This window comes from Psammomys obesus, unplaced genomic scaffold (genome assembly GCF_907164565.1).
Source record: "Psammomys obesus unplaced genomic scaffold, mPsaObe1.curated_primary_1811, whole genome shotgun sequence".
NCBI lineage: Eukaryota > Metazoa > Chordata > Mammalia > Rodentia > Muridae > Psammomys > Psammomys obesus.
Genome location: NW_026596046.1, coordinates 34,594,679 through 34,614,007, shown reverse-complemented (window position 1 = coordinate 34,614,007; position 19,329 = coordinate 34,594,679). Strand labels below are relative to the sequence as shown.

Here is a 19,329-nt window from a genome sequence, read left to right as displayed (position 1 = left end):
ATCCGATAGGGCCTTTGTGCATATATTATGGCTTCCAGTTTAGTGTTTTTATGGGATTCCAGAGTATGCGAATAAGTGGGTCTCTGTTTCCTGTATCTTCTCTTGAGCTCTTTCCCTTCTGTTTGTTTTGTTTAATTCTGATGTGTTAGGTTTTTTAATTTTGTTTTATTATTATCCTATAGAAGCTTGTTTGTTTTCTAATGAGAGATAGAAAGGGTGTGGGTTCCAGTTGGAAGGGGAGGTAGAGAGGAGCTGGGAGGAGTAGAGGGAAATCATAATCAGGATATATAATGGGAGGGAAAATTTTTATTTTCAGTTAAAAGAAAGATACAGTTTCTTTACCAACTCTTGTCTGAACCAAACTTTGTGATATTTGCCAGTCTGCTACATTATTTTGTTTTAATGATTTTTATAGTTTGTATAACCTACACTGTAATTTCCTTTGCTTTGTTGTGTGTGTGTGTGTGTGTGTGTGTGTGTGTGTGTGTGTGTATTTTAGTATGTGAGAGCACAGAATGTGAATTCAGATTCCCAGGGTTTCAATCATTGTTTTCTTGCCGCCCTGGGACATTAATAGTTAGTTGGCTACTTGTTAAAGGATGGTTTAATTTTAACCTAGCACAAGGTGAGTAAGGAGAGTGATGAGAAGAGCAAGAGTAGAAGGTTGAGAGCGTTTCAGGCAAAGATGTGGGGCAGAACTTGGTTTGTCCAGGAGCCATACACGGCTGACGTAAGGAAGGGGTGAGGTGGCAGCGACCGTGTCCCATGGCCGTCTCCTACCTGTACAGAGCCAACTCTGCTGGCCAAGGCAATTATCCTTTTATGTCTAATGAGGATGAAAATACTCCCCAGTTAAGACATTTTCCAGTACATATTAGTCTAACCATGTATTGGCATGGTGGTAAACAGCTCTCCAAACACTTTTACAGCCTGCAGCCTTTTGAGGTCATTGTTTTCTATCATGCCTGTCGTTCTAAGATGTGGTTGTACTGTTATAAAATTATAATGAAGAAATTCATGCCAAGAGATTTTTTTTAAAAAACATTGTCTTATGGACAAATAGAATATTCACATTAAAATCAAAGATCATAGGTCTTAAGACTCAATAAATCCAAAATTTTCTTTTATTCTTTATATTTATAAGAAATAAAACTTTTGAGTGGGGATACCGAGGCATGCCCAGGGACTAGAGGACAGTTGACTTCGGCCTTTGGGATTGGTGAGCTAGCATCTTTCAGTATCGTGGAGTACAGTTCCTTTTTGGAAGGTCTAGAGAGATGGTTCAGTGGTTAAGAGCACTGGCCTCTTTTGCAGAGTTGAGCCCCCACTTGGCAGCTCATGACTGTCTGTAACTCCAGTTCCAGGGAATCCAATGCCCTCTTCTGGCATCCACAGGTGCCAGCTTGGTACACAGATATACGTGCAGACAAAACACCCATACATAGTAAATAAAAATTTTAAAAGTACTGCACTGAGTGTGGATGTTTTCGTAGTGATGCTGGGCTTGGTGCAAGTAGCAAAATGTCTGCTGCTAGTTGATTTGTTTTTATTAACAAGTTCCCAGTCACCCTGCCTGAGAGGATCCCTTTTAAGAAGGACCTTTGAGGATGTTTTTCTGTTCTTAGAGTTTACATTAGACTGAAGTAAGTCCTGTGTGTAGGTCACTGACACACAAGTATGTATCATCCTTAAGACATCTTGTCCCTTGGGAGTTTCTCTTCCTGGTATGCACAATAGTCAGAGTCAGAGGGCAGGCATCAGGAAATTCTGTCAGCTCCTGGATTCCTTTATGAATGGGGATATTCTGTGGTCTCACACATGGGGATATTCTGTGGTCTCACGAATCCAAAGCTGTAAAGGAAGGAAGTGTGATTGGTTCTTCTTGTGCGACTGAAGCATTTGGGAGTCATTGAACAGTTGGTAGATGGTAGATGCTTTTCTAGATAGACATCTTTAAACAACTAAGCAACAAAGCCCCATGGGATTGGTAGTGTGTGTGTGTGTGTGTGTGTGTGCGCGCGCGCGCGTGTTTCTTTAACTAACGACTCTTGACGAGAGGGTTGTATTGCTTTTCCTGTTGGCTTGGACATCTTGTTCCTGTTTATAGTAGTGTTGCTGGCATTTTCAACTTCAGGTTCCTCTTTAGGGGTGGTAGAAGCTGACGTATAATTCTAAGCAGGTTAGGGAATTAGAAAAATTATGTAAAATCTCACATCAGCAGATGCAAACCATCTCACAAATCCTGGAGTGGAATGGTTCATACTAACTGGTAATGTTATGTGTCCACTACAAGTCTACATTCAACTGTGAAAGAATGATTTGAAAGAGGAGCTTTTGGACCAGCAAGATGGGTCAGCAGGCAAGGTGCATACTGTCAGCTCTGATCACTTGACCTTAGTCCCTGCGATCCTCATGGTGGAAAGAGTGCTGACTCCACAGGTTGTCCTTTAACCTCTGCAGGCACGTAGTAGCCCACATGTCCTCCCCCATGCCCCATCTCATAAGTTAGTAAACAGTAATGGAAGATTTAAAAGGGGAGATTTTGCTTTTTTGGCCTTTGCATTGTCCGTTTTCTTTATATTCATCTAGGCAAATTTAAATAGCACACTTCATAGAGTTTTAGAGACATTGTTTTGATGTTATAACTACTCTAAGCCAAATAGCATTTCACCTATAAGATTGAACTGTAGTGAAGTTTAACAGAATTTAGAGGAATATTGCCTAGGAAACAAGAGTGAATTAAAAGTTGATACTGAACCAACAACTATGGATGTGTCTATTGCTATTATTTCTCAGATATAAACTGGGACTTAAAGAATTTTTAAAGCCAGGCATTTAGTAATCTACATTTATAATACTAGCATCCAGAAGGCTGAGGCAGGAAGATCTTGAGGTTAGCCTGGGCTGTACTCTGTGTGTGCGTGTGCTCACACCACCACAACCTCAGTTACTCACTAGGAGCACTTACAGGATTCAGCATGTATTCAAGCTCATAGCTATGATCTAGGGCAGTGAAATAATACTGAGCAAAATAAACAGGAAACATTTTTGTAGGACACAGTCTGGAGGAAATTAGGTTCAAGCTTCCTAAGCTTCTCTCTGCGGAGACATGCAAGATGTGTATTGTTTCCCCAGCAAAGAAAGTAGAGCAATGTGTAGATGTTGCCAGCCACGGAACTTGATGGAGGCTTACTGCCTAGAACTCTCATCGTGAATGGATCACATAGACTTTCTGCCAAGCAGGTACCAAGATTTTGTACTCATAGCAAGTAAGCAGGTGTTTCTAGAGTCAGTGAGGAGCTGTGACAAACCATTCTTACCAGTAAGTCAGGGAGGGTGGGAGACTACCCGATATCCAAGTTCAAGGCGTCAGCCGGAGGTTAACTTGTTACGTGAGCCTTTATGACAGGCAGTTAAATCTGCAGTGTCTTACATGTTTCTATTGAAAAGCTTTCATTTTGTATTTTTGAGACAGCATCTTATTGCATAGCCCAGGCTGACCTTGAACTCTGTATGTAATCTGGGCTGGATTGGAATTCACAAAGGTCCTTCTCCTTTGGTTTCCTGAGTACTATGGTTACAGGGATATGCTACACTGATGTGTCGAGTGTAAGGATTCTTCATTGACTGCTAACGCTAACACTACTTGTAATTATGTTATGCTGTCCTGTGAGGTAATTAGTTTTTAAAATAGCATTATCCTTTGTGGGGTTCCCTGCAGGCCTCACAGCTGCCAGGGAAATGGTCCAGGTGAGGGAAGACTGAAATGGTCCCACTGAGCTGAGATTGCCTTAGACTCTCCAAGTTTGACCCAGTTACAGTCTACAAACTTCGAGAATCTGACACCAGTTGCTTTATTTTAGCTAGATTTAAGCACAGCATGATTTTGGAAAAGGTTTTCTGATAACAGTTAACACAGTCCCATGAGTATAACAGAGTGCAAGACATGTTTACATTGAAATTCTTTACGAAGTATATCTGTCTGGCTTCTCTCACAGAGATAGTACTATTGACTCAGAGATAGTGCCCAAGATTTAGGGTCTAGAGAGAATGACTGAGATAAACATAATGGCTGTGGGTGTCAGGATTGGCCTGGCCCTAAGGTAACACAGAAGTCACTTAGGCTGTTAGTATGCACAAATGACATCGTCAGATAAAGATGGGTTTATAGCCTAGAAGCAATACTCAAGATTGAGGAGGAAAGGGTCTGGGATAAGTAAAAACAAATTTTGGGAGATATGGGCAGGGCCTGTCTCAAAAGACAGCAAAGGATCACCAGGTTGTAAACTGCATCCTTTCTCAACATTCCAGGAGAACAAGTAAAATCTTCTACTTTGAAGAAACAAGCCTGCATGCTTGACTTTTCCTGGCTTCTGCAGGGCTGATCTATGTGCACATAGACCTCTTTATCTCTATAATACCTACCTTCCTTCCTTCCTTCCTTCCTTCCTTCCTTCCTTCCTTCCTTCCTTCCTACCTACCTACCTACCTACCTACCTACCTTTCCCATCTCTCTACTTTTTAAAAAAATAGAGAGATGGTGATTATTGTATTATTATTATTATTATTATTATTATTATTATTATTATTATTATTATTGATGTAGAGTTTTATTATGTAACCCAGGCTGGCCTCAGACCCAAGTTTCTCCTGTCTTACCCTTTCGAATGTTAAGATTACAGGCAAGGGCTGACATGCTTGGTTTAGCATTTTAGATTTTTAAAGCAAAGCCACATTATTCTAACTCGACATTAAGATGATTTATGTCAGTTCTAATGTTAGTAAATATATGATGGCACCCTGCTCTTCTGATTTCAAACAAGTCATAGGCATAGGAAGATAAAAGCCAGATCTTAATAATTGTGGTCTAATTGCCTATGAAATAGCATGGCCAGTGTTTTGATTTGTATTTGATAGATGAGGAGACAGGGGCAAAGAGAACCTTTGGCGTTTTTAAATACTTTCATTTCATTGTCAGAGCAAGTGTCTAAACCTGATATTATGTCTTTTGCATGCCCGCAGGGTTCGCTCAGCATTTGCTGAGTTCCTGCTTAGCCTTATCTGACTTTCTTAATGACTGCTCCAAAGTGAATTTAGCCTTTTGTGGAATATACATATAAAACAGCTAGATCTGTGGTGTTTTTTTTTTTTTTTGTAAATTTAACTTGCAAATAAAAGCAAATTATTTTAAAAAGCATTGCACCACTAATATCAGCTATAATCTTATGTTTAATAAAATGTATGCTACTTTGAAATAATTTACAAACTCTTTTAGCTCTCCTTATGCTCATTTGATCTTTATAGCCTATAGTGAATAATACCATTAAGTAGAATTATATTTACTATTATTCTGATTATATAGAAGAGGGAATTGATCCTAAGATCTGAGGCTTTGATTCTTGCCTAGGAACCAATTTTAAATTTTAGATTATTTACAAAATAAAGATATTTATTCTTGAGACTTGAAAAGTTTATTCATTTTTGAAGTTAGGATATACTAGTTATACAGAATAATAGAATTCACTATGTGCTAAATAGCCAGCAAGAGCTGTTTTAGACAGAATTACCTAAGCTGTTATTTCTACCCCGCTGTTACCAAAGTGTTTTTATTCTCTTGTGTTGGATAGTAGTCTTATTTATAAGCCCAGATAAGATTATGTTCCTTATGTTGTGCCTCAAAATACGTAATTTTTAAAAGTGAACCTGAGAAGATTGTTATGGTTTGTATCAGAAGGAACTATGATAGAGTTGATTATATTTTGGTCCCAAGGTCTTTCAAATAGGAATCAAAATGCAGAAGCCATAAAAGAACAGTTTGAGGCTAGGCATAGCAGTGCACACCTTTAGTCCTAATCCCAGTGCTTGGGAAGCTGAGGCAGGTGGATCTCTGAGTTCCTGACAAAGAGCCCATCATGGAAGAAAGGAAAGGAAAGAGGAAGGAAAGGAAAGGAAAAGAAGGAAGGAAGGACAAATTGAGTAATGGAGTATGCAAGAACACCCATCATAAGCAGAGCCCACATAAAGGATAGACAGGAGAAGCTGCTTTTCATATGGTGTGACTTACTCAGGGGGCTTTAACAGGAAGATGAGCTTCTGTAAGCAATGCAGGAACCTGATCTTAAAGGGGATGTGACTACTCTAGCCTCGTGGGAAGTCCTCGGTGTTCCTCATGAAATATCTATAGGAAATGTCAGTGTTGCCAACACTCCGAGGTGCGCTGAACAGACGGCAGCTTCATGCTGAGCTGGTGGGACTAGAACCCAGTGTAGTTTTAGGAAGTTGGTTTATTATCTGTTAAAAAAGCATACTCATCTTTGGCTCCACATTCACTTGCCAGCAGTTTGGCCTGTGAATAAGCAAGTGGCCGTGTAAAGGAGCATATATGTAATAGTAGTTATTGTAGTGTCAACAGTCACTGCAGATTGAAGCCCAGTGCGGACCTGCATTTAGGTCCTTTCTTTTTTTTTTAATCTTTCTCTTTTTCTTCTTGGTTTTACTAGCTCCTGGTTTACTGTTTATTTCAGAGTACTATATGAAAAATACAAAGAGCTAAAGTTGTAATAAACAGAAATCTACATTTGCAATTTAATCAGAAAAGAAATTCCATGAAAAAGCATATTGGGTAACAGCTGGCACTTGCATAGCTAGAAAGCTCAACTTGGAAAATGGCAGCCAGTGTTAAAGATGAAAGTCTTCACAGTATGGATTCTTTGAAACTGGAGTGTCTTGGTAATATAGTAAAATATGAATATTTTAATTGTTTCTTGTTTTCTTTTAAGTAATACATACTTTATTCATTGGGTTGATACACATACATGTAAATATGATTAAATATAATCTTTTATTGCATATTTTCACTAACATTTTTGGTTTGCCCAATGTGTATTTTTAATTGTGGTATATTAAATTTCATATTTAAATTTAACATTTATAATTTCATATAATTTCTCCTTAAAATTTTACTTGTTCACTATGTTGTATATTCATACAGGTTCATGACTATTACCTTTTGTATGAGTATTTTATGTTTTTAGATAAGAAAGGAAGTATGCCAGTAAGGATAAGTAAGTAAATATACTAGTTTCCTTTCTGTCCTTGTGATAAAATACTGGCCCAAACAAGTTAAGGTAGAGAGAATTATTTCAAAAGCCTACAGGTTAACCTGTAACGAGAAGTGAAGGCAAGAACTCAAGCAGGAACTTGAAGCAGAAGCCATGGAGGAATGCTGCTTGCTGGCTCAAGTTCAAATTCATGCTTAGCTTCTGTATGCAGCTCAGGGAGGGGTGCTTCTCTCGTGGACTGGACCTCCTGCATCAGTTAACACTCAAGACCATCTCCCACAGGTCAGCCTGAAGTGAGCAGCCCTTCAGGCTGTGTCCAGTTGACATTTGACTTGGAACAGGAAGAGTCTGTCAAGAGGGCACCGCTGCAGTGCTTTTTGTAGTAGGGGGTCGTGATTGGCCTTAATTTTGGAAGCTCTCTTTATAGTCCTATTAAAGTTTTTCTTCCAGCTCTGCCATGCACTCCTGGTGCTGCGGTAACCAGAGCATTTAGACCCACAGTACTCTGCCGAAGGTGTAGCATGGGTGTGCTGCCTCCTCTGATGTCTCTGTGAAAGTTCTGAGTGATGTGTGAAGGAGCTTCCTGGCGATAGCTTTTCAGTATGTGCACCCAAAGTACCTCTTAGAAAAGGTTTACTTTCGGTCATGAGTGTTGGTCTGCAGGTATTTATGCATGTAACATGCGTGACTGGTGTCTGTGGAGGTCAGAACACAGGGTTGGATCCCTGAACTGGAGTTACAAATACTGTGAGCCACTGTGTGGGTTCTGGGAACTGAACCCAGGTACTTTTAAAAATGAGTTTGTCTTTGCTTTGAATGGGTTTGCTTCTAAGTAGAGTGTGCTTTGGGATATGACAGAGATAATCACCAGGAGTTGAAGTGGGTGAAGGTGATAGATTATTTGTCTTCCAAAACTGAGGGTGGAGTGTTTTGTTAATATGTGGGAGAACTTTAAGTCCCTGTTTCTGTATCTTTATATGGCCTACTGTTTCTAAGTATGTCCTTTATCCTTCAGTATTCTTTCTTTTGAAAATATTTGAGACAACTGAAAAAGGACAAAGGCTTTGAGGAACTTAGTTTTTCTAGAACCAATATTGGGAGGTAAAGTTATCTATAAATTGTAAAATTATTGTTATAGGTAGAAACTAAATAAGTGTGTACTTCTCCACCCTTTTCAAACCTAGCTTCTTGCTCTGTAGTCTAGGCTATTCTTGAATTTATAGCAGTCCTGCTTTTGGAATTAACAGGCATGTACCACTATATTTGATGGTATATGAGATACCTTTTATTCCTGTTCTAGATTGTTATTTTTATTGTCCATTTACATAACTGCAATATACTTTATGCAACTTATAGACCTTATGTCTTTGATTTAGGAATATATACAGAAAGGAGAGAAGATAGAATTTTAGATGGGAAAACAGTATACAAATTTTAATGTATATGGTTTCTGTTTTGTGGTTAATTAGCCAAAGGTCAAGCAGTGCAGTAATTTTGAAAAGGTGATCAGTTATTGAGCACCTTGAAAAAAGTGTTGGGAAGTAGTAACTTTCTTCCATAGGCTTGTGAGAGCCACTGAAGGCTTTGAGGGTTAAAGAAAGTAGGTTACATGCTGAAAAAAATACACACACACACACACACACACACACACACACACACACACGTGTGAGTGTGCGCGCATGCGTATGTGTGCAGGCTTGTGTGTGCATGTGATACGTGACACGGGCTTTGGATACAGTTTTCTTTGGCCTTTGGCATTTTTATCAGCGAGCTCTTCCCTGACCACTATAAAATGTCCTTTCCCTTCCACCCTACACTAATTGACTACCACTGCTCATAATACATTCTTGCTTGTTTACTTATTCCGCTTTTCCACAGGACGGTGATTCCGTGGCACAAGGGCTGCATATGTTCATGCTTAGGATAGTCCTTATTGATAAACTTTAGGAAGCGTTGATTAAATTAATTAATGGCTATTAATATTCAAATTAAGATAGCCATAATTTGAGCCAGGCATGAAAATACAAGTCTCTAATCCCAGTGCTAGGGAGGCAGAGGCAGGCAGATCTCTGTATATCCAAAGCCAGCCTGGTCTACATAATGAGTTCCAGGATAGCCATGTGAGACACTGTATTTAAAAAAAAAAAAGGATAACCATAATTTTTTATGTGATTTGTAATGTGGCAGTCAGTGGTAGGACATTGTCATGGTTCCTTCCTACAAACTATTAAAAAGGATTTTCCTTTTCCTCCAGAGTTTATATTCCGAGCACCAATCAAATTAAGCAAGCCCGGAGAACTTCGTGAGGAATATGAATGCCTGAGAAAGGTACAGTGTACATAATATCATGACATTTATTTTCTTAAAGTTAATCGAAATATTAACATTAAAGAATGCGTACTTTTAATTCATTGGGTCTTTAAAACTCACAATTCATAGCCTGTCTTTCTTCATACTGTTTTATAACAGCCTGGATAGATTTACAGTTACACTAGATGTAAACGTGGGTAAGAACCTTTGAGTTGTCTTTTCAAAGGTGGAGGTGTAGCTGATGGACCTGTCACACTCCCCAGAGAGAGGTGTTCTCCACACTTAGCTTGGCCCTTGCTAATAACTGTTTGTGTAACTTTTCCTTGCAAGCACTTCTAGGTACTTGTGGGTGCTGTGATTTTTATAGCTTCTATTTTAGTAAGTACTCCAGGAGAATTGTTAAGGAGGCCTCAGGGCATATGAAAAAAATCTCATAATTATAAAATATTTACTATTGAAAAGTCTTTTAACCATGTTATCATAGTCTTTTTTTTTTTTTTTTTTTTTTGATATTGGACATTGAACTTAGGGCATGGTAGATGTACTCTGCCACTGAGCTCTGGCTCTAGTCCATAATTGTTATTTTTTTTATTCTTTAATTTCAATTTGTTGAAGATTGGCCTGTAAACATTTGATGTAAACAACCACCCCAGTCCTCCCCTGCACTACCACTGCTCTCAGGCTTGTAAATGTTTGGGTAGTAATTCTGTATGTGGGCATTTGCTTTATAAAGGTGAGTGATCTACTTAGTCAGAATCAGACATTGTCATAGAGCAGAGGCAGATGTCGGGATTATGGATGCCTGGAAGAATAGCTCAAGGAGGAAAGAGGTTATTTTGACTGGCAGTATGGAGGCCACAGTCCCTCTTAGTGGGAGGGGCATGGCTGCAGGTGGCCCTGTGGTGACAGAAGCATGGGGGCAGGTGCTTGCTCAGATTTTAACAAGTGAGACAGGAAGTAAGGCTGGTCAGACACCGCAGCAGCCCACTTCTTCCCTCCAGGCGTGTGTACACACACAGCAGCATCCTCAGTGTAAATGGTGATATGTTTTTATTAGTCACATTGTTATTGAGCACCTGGTGTGAGTCCCTGGGGATACTCATCAGAATTTAAAATTTTAACATCACAGACCCCTGCTGCTAGGGAGCCCGGGAAGTACAGCATTTTAGCAGGTGTGCTAATTTCCTGAGTAAAATCAGACTCTCCTTAGTAAGGAAAGCATGGTTACTGGCTGGGAACTTGGCATGTCTGCTCCATACAATGGAAATGAGACCAATATTAGAATACTTTTTGGAGTAAGCAATGTTAAGTTAAACCACGGTTCAATTTTTGCTAAAAGTTTAGTAGAAAGGGTATAGTAGATTTGAAGATAAATACAAGAATGTCATTAGAGTTTACACGTTGTCTTGTTTCTGAAATACAAGTCTTCCTATATACCTCAGGTTGATCTTGTACTCAGTTCTTCAGCCTCCCAGGAAGGTGAGATTACAGACAGAGGGCACTGTGCCCAACTAGTCACAGCTTTAGGTTGTGGATCTAGGTTTATTTAAGAAGGGACTTGAAAGCATAACGGGCAGTGAAAAAAATGAGCTGTCAGTTTTGATATTGAGAATTGTAGAAGATAGGGTCACTAGCATAGGAGTGAAATTGAAAAGCTAGGGTCTGGTGATCTAAATGGCTTAAAAGGAACCCATTTTGAAACTTCCTCTCTCTTTTCTTTCCTCTTCCCTCCCCTTCCCTTCCTTCCCCACCTCTGCCCTCCTTGCCTTTACTCCCTTACCCCCTCCTCTCTCTTATATAAAAATTATGTGTTTGTGCCTATATGTAAGTAAGTGCATGTGAATGTAGGTGCCTGCAGAGACCAGACCTCAGAGGTGACCTAGCTCCTGGTGACCTAACCAGAGTTACAGGCACTTGTGAGCCTTTTGATAGGGGTTCTGGGAACTGAACTTGCAAGAGCATCAAGTGCTCTTAACTGTTGAGCTAACTCTCTGGTCTCTGAAGCTATATTTTAAAATTCTTTCATTATCTTTCTGCTTTGAACTATAAAATAAAATCTATTTCACTAAAATTTGAATATTTTACTTAATCTACTTGGTTATACATATGTTGTACTATGACCTAGATTTGAGCTAGCCTTTCCCTTATTTGTTTTCTGTTTACCTACTTTAGGAAACACTTGCAGCAACCTGGAGAGTTTAAAACATGTTCTGTCACATCACAGAAGAAGCATGTTGTTGGTCTATTTTAAAATGATTTTCTCATAAAGTTTATAAGTACAGGTGCTCAACAATGTTTATCCTTCTTAAAGCCTCTTCTTTGTGAACAGTGACTTATGTAATGGTGTCCTTGGCTTATGATAGGACTGGGTGCATTTTTAGATTTCTGGTCTATTCTGTTTATTCTGGCTGCTCTTTTTTTCTCCAGAATGTTACATACTGTTAGAGGAAATGCCCATTTCCTACATGTGCTGGTATTGTTTCTAGAGACAGAGAAATAGGCGCAAGGCCTTATGTATCTGAGAACAGGCGAATGCATGATGGATGCTTAAACTCAAAGAGCATTAGATAAGATTGCAGTCTCCTGTTGCTGTTTGCAACTATCCAGATGGGAAATAGCTTTTTTAAGCAATATACTTTTTGGAGAAAATAACACACATAAGAAATGCAGAGCACGATCAAATTTAGAGTAACAAGTTATTTAGGTTATTTCTGAAATGTGGTATTTGGCCCTGCTGCTTTCATATTTATAAGACAGGATCAATAGTTAAAACATTTGTCTACTAATATAATTGTTTTTATGGCATAGAGAATAATTTAAATAAAATAATTTCAATGTTACAAAGTAAGTAAAGGAATCATCCTTTACTAAGGAATCATCTTTACTAAGAGCTATTTAGCTCTTAGTACAAATAAAATACTTTGTTAAACTCTCTGATTAATTATGCTTTTAATAAGTTAGGATAGTTTTATTTTTTTCCATTTGTGAAAGGCAGTTGAAATATAAGTCTTTTAAGTTGTGAAAAACATTAAAACTTTTTTAAAAATTATTTTTATGTGCATGGGTGTTTTGCCTGCATGTATGTGTATTTACCAGTTGCATTCAGGTGCCAGAGGAGGCCAGAAGAGGGTATCAGATCATCCTGTGACTGGAGTAACAGGGAGTTGTTAGCTGCTGTGTAGATCCTCAGAATGGAACCTGGCCCTTTGAAAGAGCAGCCAGTGCTCTTAACTGCTGAGCCATCTCTTCAGCCTGGTGGAAACCATTAAAAAAAAAAAAAAAAATTCAGGTTATGAAAAAGGCTTAAAGAAAAAAGAGGACATCACCAGTAATCCTGCCTCCCAGTAAGCATGTTTAAATGTTGTTTATAACAGCTGGGTGTAGTTGTGTATGCCTGTAATCCCAGAATTTGAGTGACTGAGATAGACCTCAAGTTAGAGGCTAGTTCATACTTCATATTGAGAAACGCTGACCATGGCTACATACTTGGAAACCAAAACCAGAATGTGTTTACTATGAAGATAAGACTTTAAAAATGGATTTAGGAATATACTATGCATGCTATGTTTATCACTCCTTTTTAAATTTAGCTCATCACGTGACCTTTCCATATCTAGATATACCATGTAGGGCCTAGAGAGATGAGCAGCACTGGCTGTTCTTCAAGAGGTCCTGGGTTTGATTCCCAGCACCCATATGGCAGCTCACAACCCTCTGTAACTCCATCCCAGGGGATCCAGTGCCCCTTCTGGCCTCTGCCAGCACTGCACACAGATGGTACACACACACACATACCTTCAGGGAAAAACTCATACAGGTAAAAATAAAGATTTAAAGTGTTGACTGTTTAGTTGCCATTCTGACTGTGGCAAGTGCTCCACCACTGAACTCTTACTGCCCACTCCCCCGAACATTTTCAGTAGTATGTAGTATTTCAGAAAATGTTATTGTCAGTGTTTCCCTAAACATCAAGATGAAAGGTCAGAAATAACTTCTAAAAATGAATGTACAGGTATTCTGTAGAGAATTTTATTTTCATCTCATTACTTTTTAAAAAAGCTTTATTTTTATTTATGTGTGTTTATGTGAGTCCATCTGCCGTGTGTGGGTGCCCATGGAGGCTAGAAGGAGGAGTTGGATCCTTGTAGCTAGCATTATATGCAGTTATGAGCCACCTGATGTGGGTACTGGCTTTTTTAGGAGCGCAGCAGGGGCTGAGCCATCTTTATAGCCTTTTTTTTTTTTTGGCAGGGGGAGGCTGCGGTTAAGGTGGATTTTGAAACAGAGTTTTCAGTAGTCCCAGCTGTCCTGGAATTGCTCTGTAAAGCAGGCTAGCCTCAAACTCAGAGATCCACCTGCCTCTGCATCCTGAGTGCTGGGATTAAAGGTGTGTGCCACCACCCAGCTCACAGCCCTTTTTTAAAATACTATTTTAAAAGTCTCTTTGTGTATCTGTGGTTGGCCTGGACCTTAATATGTAGACGAGGCAGGGCTCAAACTCATAGAGTTCTGCCTGCCTCTGGCTCTGAAAGGTAGGATTAAAAATGTGTGCCACCATGCCCAGCTCATTCATTCTTTTTATAATTAAGAATCTACTTATTTTATCCCAGACTTTCAAAAATGCAGACATTTATCAAATGAGATATATTACACAGTTAATACTAATTGAAACTGAGTGGCAATTGCAGAGCCAACTGCCTGACTTGAAATTCTATTTTTGGAACTTACGAATATGTGAATTTAGGCAAACTACATAATCTTTGTATGTCTCAGTTTCCTGGTCTTAGCTTACCGCAGTGTCTGGCTTACCCTTGTGAAATGCTGTTGGCACAGGTAAATCTACATATAACTATCAATGTTCGTGTTAGAATTTTAAAATGAGCACATACTAACCCTCCCTGTTGCTGCTATGGTTTTGCTTGGGTAAGAAATGGCAGACTTTGAAAAGCTGTAGTTGGAAGCGGAGAGCGGGTGCTGTGTAGCTCGGGTGACTGGCCTCTCCTCAGGACCATGATGCTGAGAATCCTTCTTTGTATTTGTCTCTGGATGTTACAGCACATGTTGTATCTGTTCACAATTTTTGCTAGTTTTTCTTTTTTCTTTTCTTAATTTTGTAAGATCTCTGTGTGCTCTAGATTCCAGTCTTTCCAGGAGTACATGCTCTGTGCATGCTTCTCCTCACCTGTGCATTGTTTCCTCTCATTGTCTTAGCATCTTGAAGAGCAGGTTGTTTCTTTGATGCTCTGTAGTTCATAGTCTCCCCTTGTACATGACGCTGTTAGTATGTTAGTGTGCCCAAGGACACAGAGTTCCTGCTGTGTTTTCCTGTGGGAGTAATATAGATTTACGTTTAATATTTGCATCTGCAATGCATTTTGAACTGCTATTTGTATGTAGATGCCTCGTTTGTGGGGAAGTTTTCTTTCCATTTAATTGTCTTTCAGCAACTTCATATATTCTGTACCCTTGATTTATTTTTATGTAAATTTCTTGTTGCTTTGATTTCGATACTTCTGGTGAATCTTGAATTCTGGTGTGTTAACCATCTAACTTTGCTGTTTTTCAAAGTTATTTTCACTCTTAAGGTTCATGGTACATCTACTTTTATAGGCAGCTTGCCAATTCTGCCCCCAAATATCCTGATACATATATCATATATACATACATACATACATACATACATACATACATACATACATACACACACACACATACACACACACATATGTTTTTTAAGACAGGATTTCTCTGTGTACCTCTGACTGTTCTAGAACTTACTCTGTAGTCCAGGCTGGCCTTGGACTCACAGTGATCCTCCTGCTTCTGCCTCCAGAGTACTGGAGGCATGTATAACTACCACTTGGTTACCTGTTAGAATTTTGATTAGGATTGCTTTAGTCTGTAGGTCAGTTTGGGGAGAACTGGCATGTTAGTAATATTAACCCTTTAAACCTGTCGATGTCATATATTCTACTTATTTCTTAATTTTTCGAAGTAGTATTTGGTGGTTCTCAGTTTATAGACCTTCTATCCAGATTAGTCTTAGGTATTCTAAATTTTGAGTGTTATTTTTATGATAAGTTTATTTTGATTGTTCGGTGCAAGTGTGTAAAGACAACTGATTTCTTTTTCTACTTTGCATTTCACTCTACAGTTTTGTTGTGCTCATGGAGTAGTTTTTGAAGGTCATGTTGTCTCTTGGTAGTGACTATTGCTAGAGGTCTTCATGTGAGTTTAAGGCTTGTGATGTAGTCAGCAAGACAGTAGAGTGTTGACAATGAAAATACATGCAATTGTCTTAGCTTAGGTTGCTACACTAGAATCCTGTAGGATTAGTGCCTTAAATAGCAAGCATCTCTGATAGTGAGAGGGACTGGGAAGTAGAAACTCAAGGTACAGATTTATGTGTTCTCATGATATGGGCCGCTTCCTGGTCTGTAGGTAGCTCTCTTCTCTTACATCCTTCCATAGTGGGAACAGAGCAGGGATGGAGACAGATAGACAAGGAAGGAGGAAGGGAGGAGAAGGCAAATGCTGACTCTCCTTATAAGGGCATCAGTGCCATTATAAGAGCTCTAGCCATGATCTCATGTCACCATAGGGGTTAAAGTCTCAGATACAAATTTTGGGTTGAGAAGACACATATAGTCTCTAACAAAAGTCAGCTGCTATCACTGAAGTCATATAATGGTCAAAGAATAGTCTTTCAACATCTGTAGTGAAGTTAAACTCAATAACTCATGAATCAGTAAGAGTGAATTTAAATCTGTTTTATCCTATATATAGAAAGTTAGTGTAAGTATGGCACGGTGGTCCATGTCTTAATCCCAGTATTTGGGGAGGCAGAGGCAGGAGGATCTCTGCGAGCTTGAGGACAGCCTGGTCTGCAGAGCGAGTCCAGGACAGTCAAGGCTACACAGAAAAACCCTGTCTCAGAAAACAAAACAAAATAAAGTTAGTGTAAAGTCAGACATTGTGGCTCATGCCTTTTAATCCCAGCATTCAAGAGGCAGAGGAAAGTGGTGGATCTCTGTGAGTTCCAAACCAGTGGTCTATGTAGCGAGTCCAGGACAGCCAAGGCTACACAGAGAAACCCTGTCTTGAGAACAAACAAACAAAAAGTGTAAAGCTAAAACTGCACAGAAGTAAACAGTAAAAAGTCTTGATCTTGGAGTAGGCATAGGTTTTCTAGAAAGGAGAACAATCTTTCAGACTTTTTAATAGAAGAAAAAATACCAATATGTAATAACAAACTCAGTTATATGAATAAAATTATCAAAAGGATGCAGTTGAGAAAATGCCTTTGTAAGATGGGCTATAGGTAAGCCCACAGGACTTTTCTTAGTTAGTGATTGATGGGGGAGGGCCCAGCCCATGATAGATGGTTCTATCCCTAGGCTGTTGGTCCTGGGTTCTATAAGAAAGCAGGCTGAGCAAGACTTGAAGAGCAAGCTGGTGAGCAGCACTCTTCCATGGCCTCTGCAACAACTCCTGCCTCCAGGTTCTTGCCCTGCATGAGTTTCTGCTTTCATTACTTTTGATGATGAACTGAATATGGAACTGTGAGTGAAATAAACCCTTTCCCTCCTAAGTTGCTTTTGCTCATGGTGTGACATCACAGCAATAGTAACCCTAACTAAGACAACCAATATATTGATTTTGTCAAAATGTCAAAACAAAATAAAACAAAACCCCAAAACCTAGCTTTTCAAATTTATTAAAGAAATAAAAAGGCAAAGCTAAGATTAGAAGAAAATATTCTCAAAATGTATATCTAACAATGAACTTTTATCTAGAATATATCAAAAATTACTGTACTTCCTAATAAGGTAATAAGTAAAATTATAAAAGAGCAAAAGGTTTGAACAGACATTTCACAAAAGAACATAGCCTATTAAGGAAATGAAAAGACAGCATAATTAACCATTAGAGAAATACTAATTAAAACCACAGAGACAACACCTTATGCCCTCTCCCATGGCTGAAAAGATGATAGTTCCCAGATGTAAGAAAGAATGTGAGCATCTAATCCTAATCTCTCAGAGCCCTACCTCCAAATACCATTAACATGGACTTACTTTTGGTGAACATATTTAAGATATAAGAAGAGACATATATACAGATACATGTATGTGTATAGTTTATGCTGACAGGTCTCATATCCGAAGAATATAAGTAACCCCTACTAGAAGAACAGAGATGTGACTAGCCATGCCAAGAAGAGGATGTGCAAGCAACAAGCTTAGGGAAGGTGCTCTACAGGCCTGTTATCAGAGGAATGCAGATTAGAGTCATAATGCAGTACCAGCCCACAGGATGGCAAAAATAGAGTCCTGAGCGGTGGAGAATCTGGGAGCGACTGTTGTCCTCCTACGCGGAGGGGCTGGAAGTGGGAATGCAGTCTGTATAACCAGCTTGAAAAGCTGGCAGCATGCCCGTGTCTTATGACTCACAGTTTCTCTAGGTACTAGTCCATGGTATGCATATACCTAGGTATGTGGACAAGAATTCCAATTTATTTTTAAATAGCCACAGATTAGGATGTCTCCAGGTACCTATGAATAATAGAATGGTTGGATTGTTTTAAAATGAAACAATAGAATAGAAAAAGAAAAATGAGAAGAGGTAAGATTCACAGAATGATGAATGAACGATGACAGTCAAAAAGTTTAACACTCCATGTATATAAAAATCAAAACTAGGCCAGAGATAATGGCACATGCCTATATTCCTAGCATTTGAGAAACTGAGGCAGTAGGCTGGAGAGTTCAAGGCCAGCATGGGCTCTAAAGTGAGATGCTGCCCCCAGCCCCAGGAAAAGCAATAGATAAAATGATTTGTATTATTAGAGATCATAACTGTAGTTACGTTTGGGTAAGGAATTGGTCCAGGATACAGCTCAGGTTGGAGTTCTCCTCAGGTTGGAGTTCTCCCAGCCCACTTCTTAGTACAGCTAGTTTACTACATACTTCCTTGAACTCAAGGAGCCTCTGTGTTCACCTATTCAAAACCAAATGTATAACCACACCTACAAATGAAGATATGAGCAGGGGAAGGCCGGGGGCAGCCTGTCGCTCTGACATGTTCTCTGGGTGCTCCATGCCTGGCCTCCAGGTACCACCCGACACTCTTAGATCCTCTCCTGGAGTCTTACAGAGTGAGTGAGACAGATACAGTGCACACAGAGGCTGAGTTCTTACCTTGGCACCTGGCACACAATTAGCAAGTATAATTACTGTCATGCTAAAACCTGGTCTGTTTGTGCCACTTTGCCTCTGTATCCTCTAAAAAATGAAATGCCTATCTGTGTGTGATTTGTGGACATTTGTTAAACAAAAGCCTCTGAAATGGTAGAATACATGAATTCTTCCCTATGGGCTGTGAACACTGACTTCAGTTTTGTTTCCTGGTGTGGATTTGCTTTTCTTTCTGTATGGTCTCATTTGAATGGGGTGGAGCTGGTAGTCCATTTCATTATATTGTATGGGGTGTTTTCGGCTTCTATATAAACCACTTTTAAGTGCATTCAGTGTCTTAGAGACTAGTTCAGGCTTATAGGAGTCAGAGCTATAGAAATTGGAAAAGTAAGGCTAGGCTTTATTATTTTTGTTACTGTGGGTTATTATTATTATTTAAGCCTACAGACAACACCCCATCAAAAGTCTGTTTTTAGCTAAGTGTGATGGCACAGGCCTGTAATGCTAGCACTTGGGAAGCCATGGGAGGAGCATCCCGAGCTCAAAGCTAGCCTGTGCCATGTAGTGAGACCTTTTGTCCTAACACATGAGTCAATGAGATGACTCCATGAGTAAAGGCATCTATTGCCAAGCCTACCACCTACTGCCATCCTTGGAACCCGCACAGGAGGAGGAGAGTCGTTCCATATGCACTATGGATCCCTGGCATGCACCTACTCATCTGTGCAAAATACACACAAAACCATTTTCTAACTAATTCA

General features: G+C 39.3%; 1 protein-coding gene across 1 annotated transcript in view; it reads left to right on the top strand.

Annotated features, from left to right (window-relative positions):
* Positions 1 to 19,329, top strand: part of Rnf169 (ring finger protein 169) — a 60,263-nt gene that overhangs the window by 17,828 nt on the left and 23,106 nt on the right. Inside the window, exon 3 of the mRNA XM_055623676.1 lies at positions 9,316 to 9,389. Coding sequence (XP_055479651.1) covers positions 9,316 to 9,389 — 74 coding nt within the window. The remainder of the gene's footprint in view (positions 1 to 9,315; positions 9,390 to 19,329) is intronic.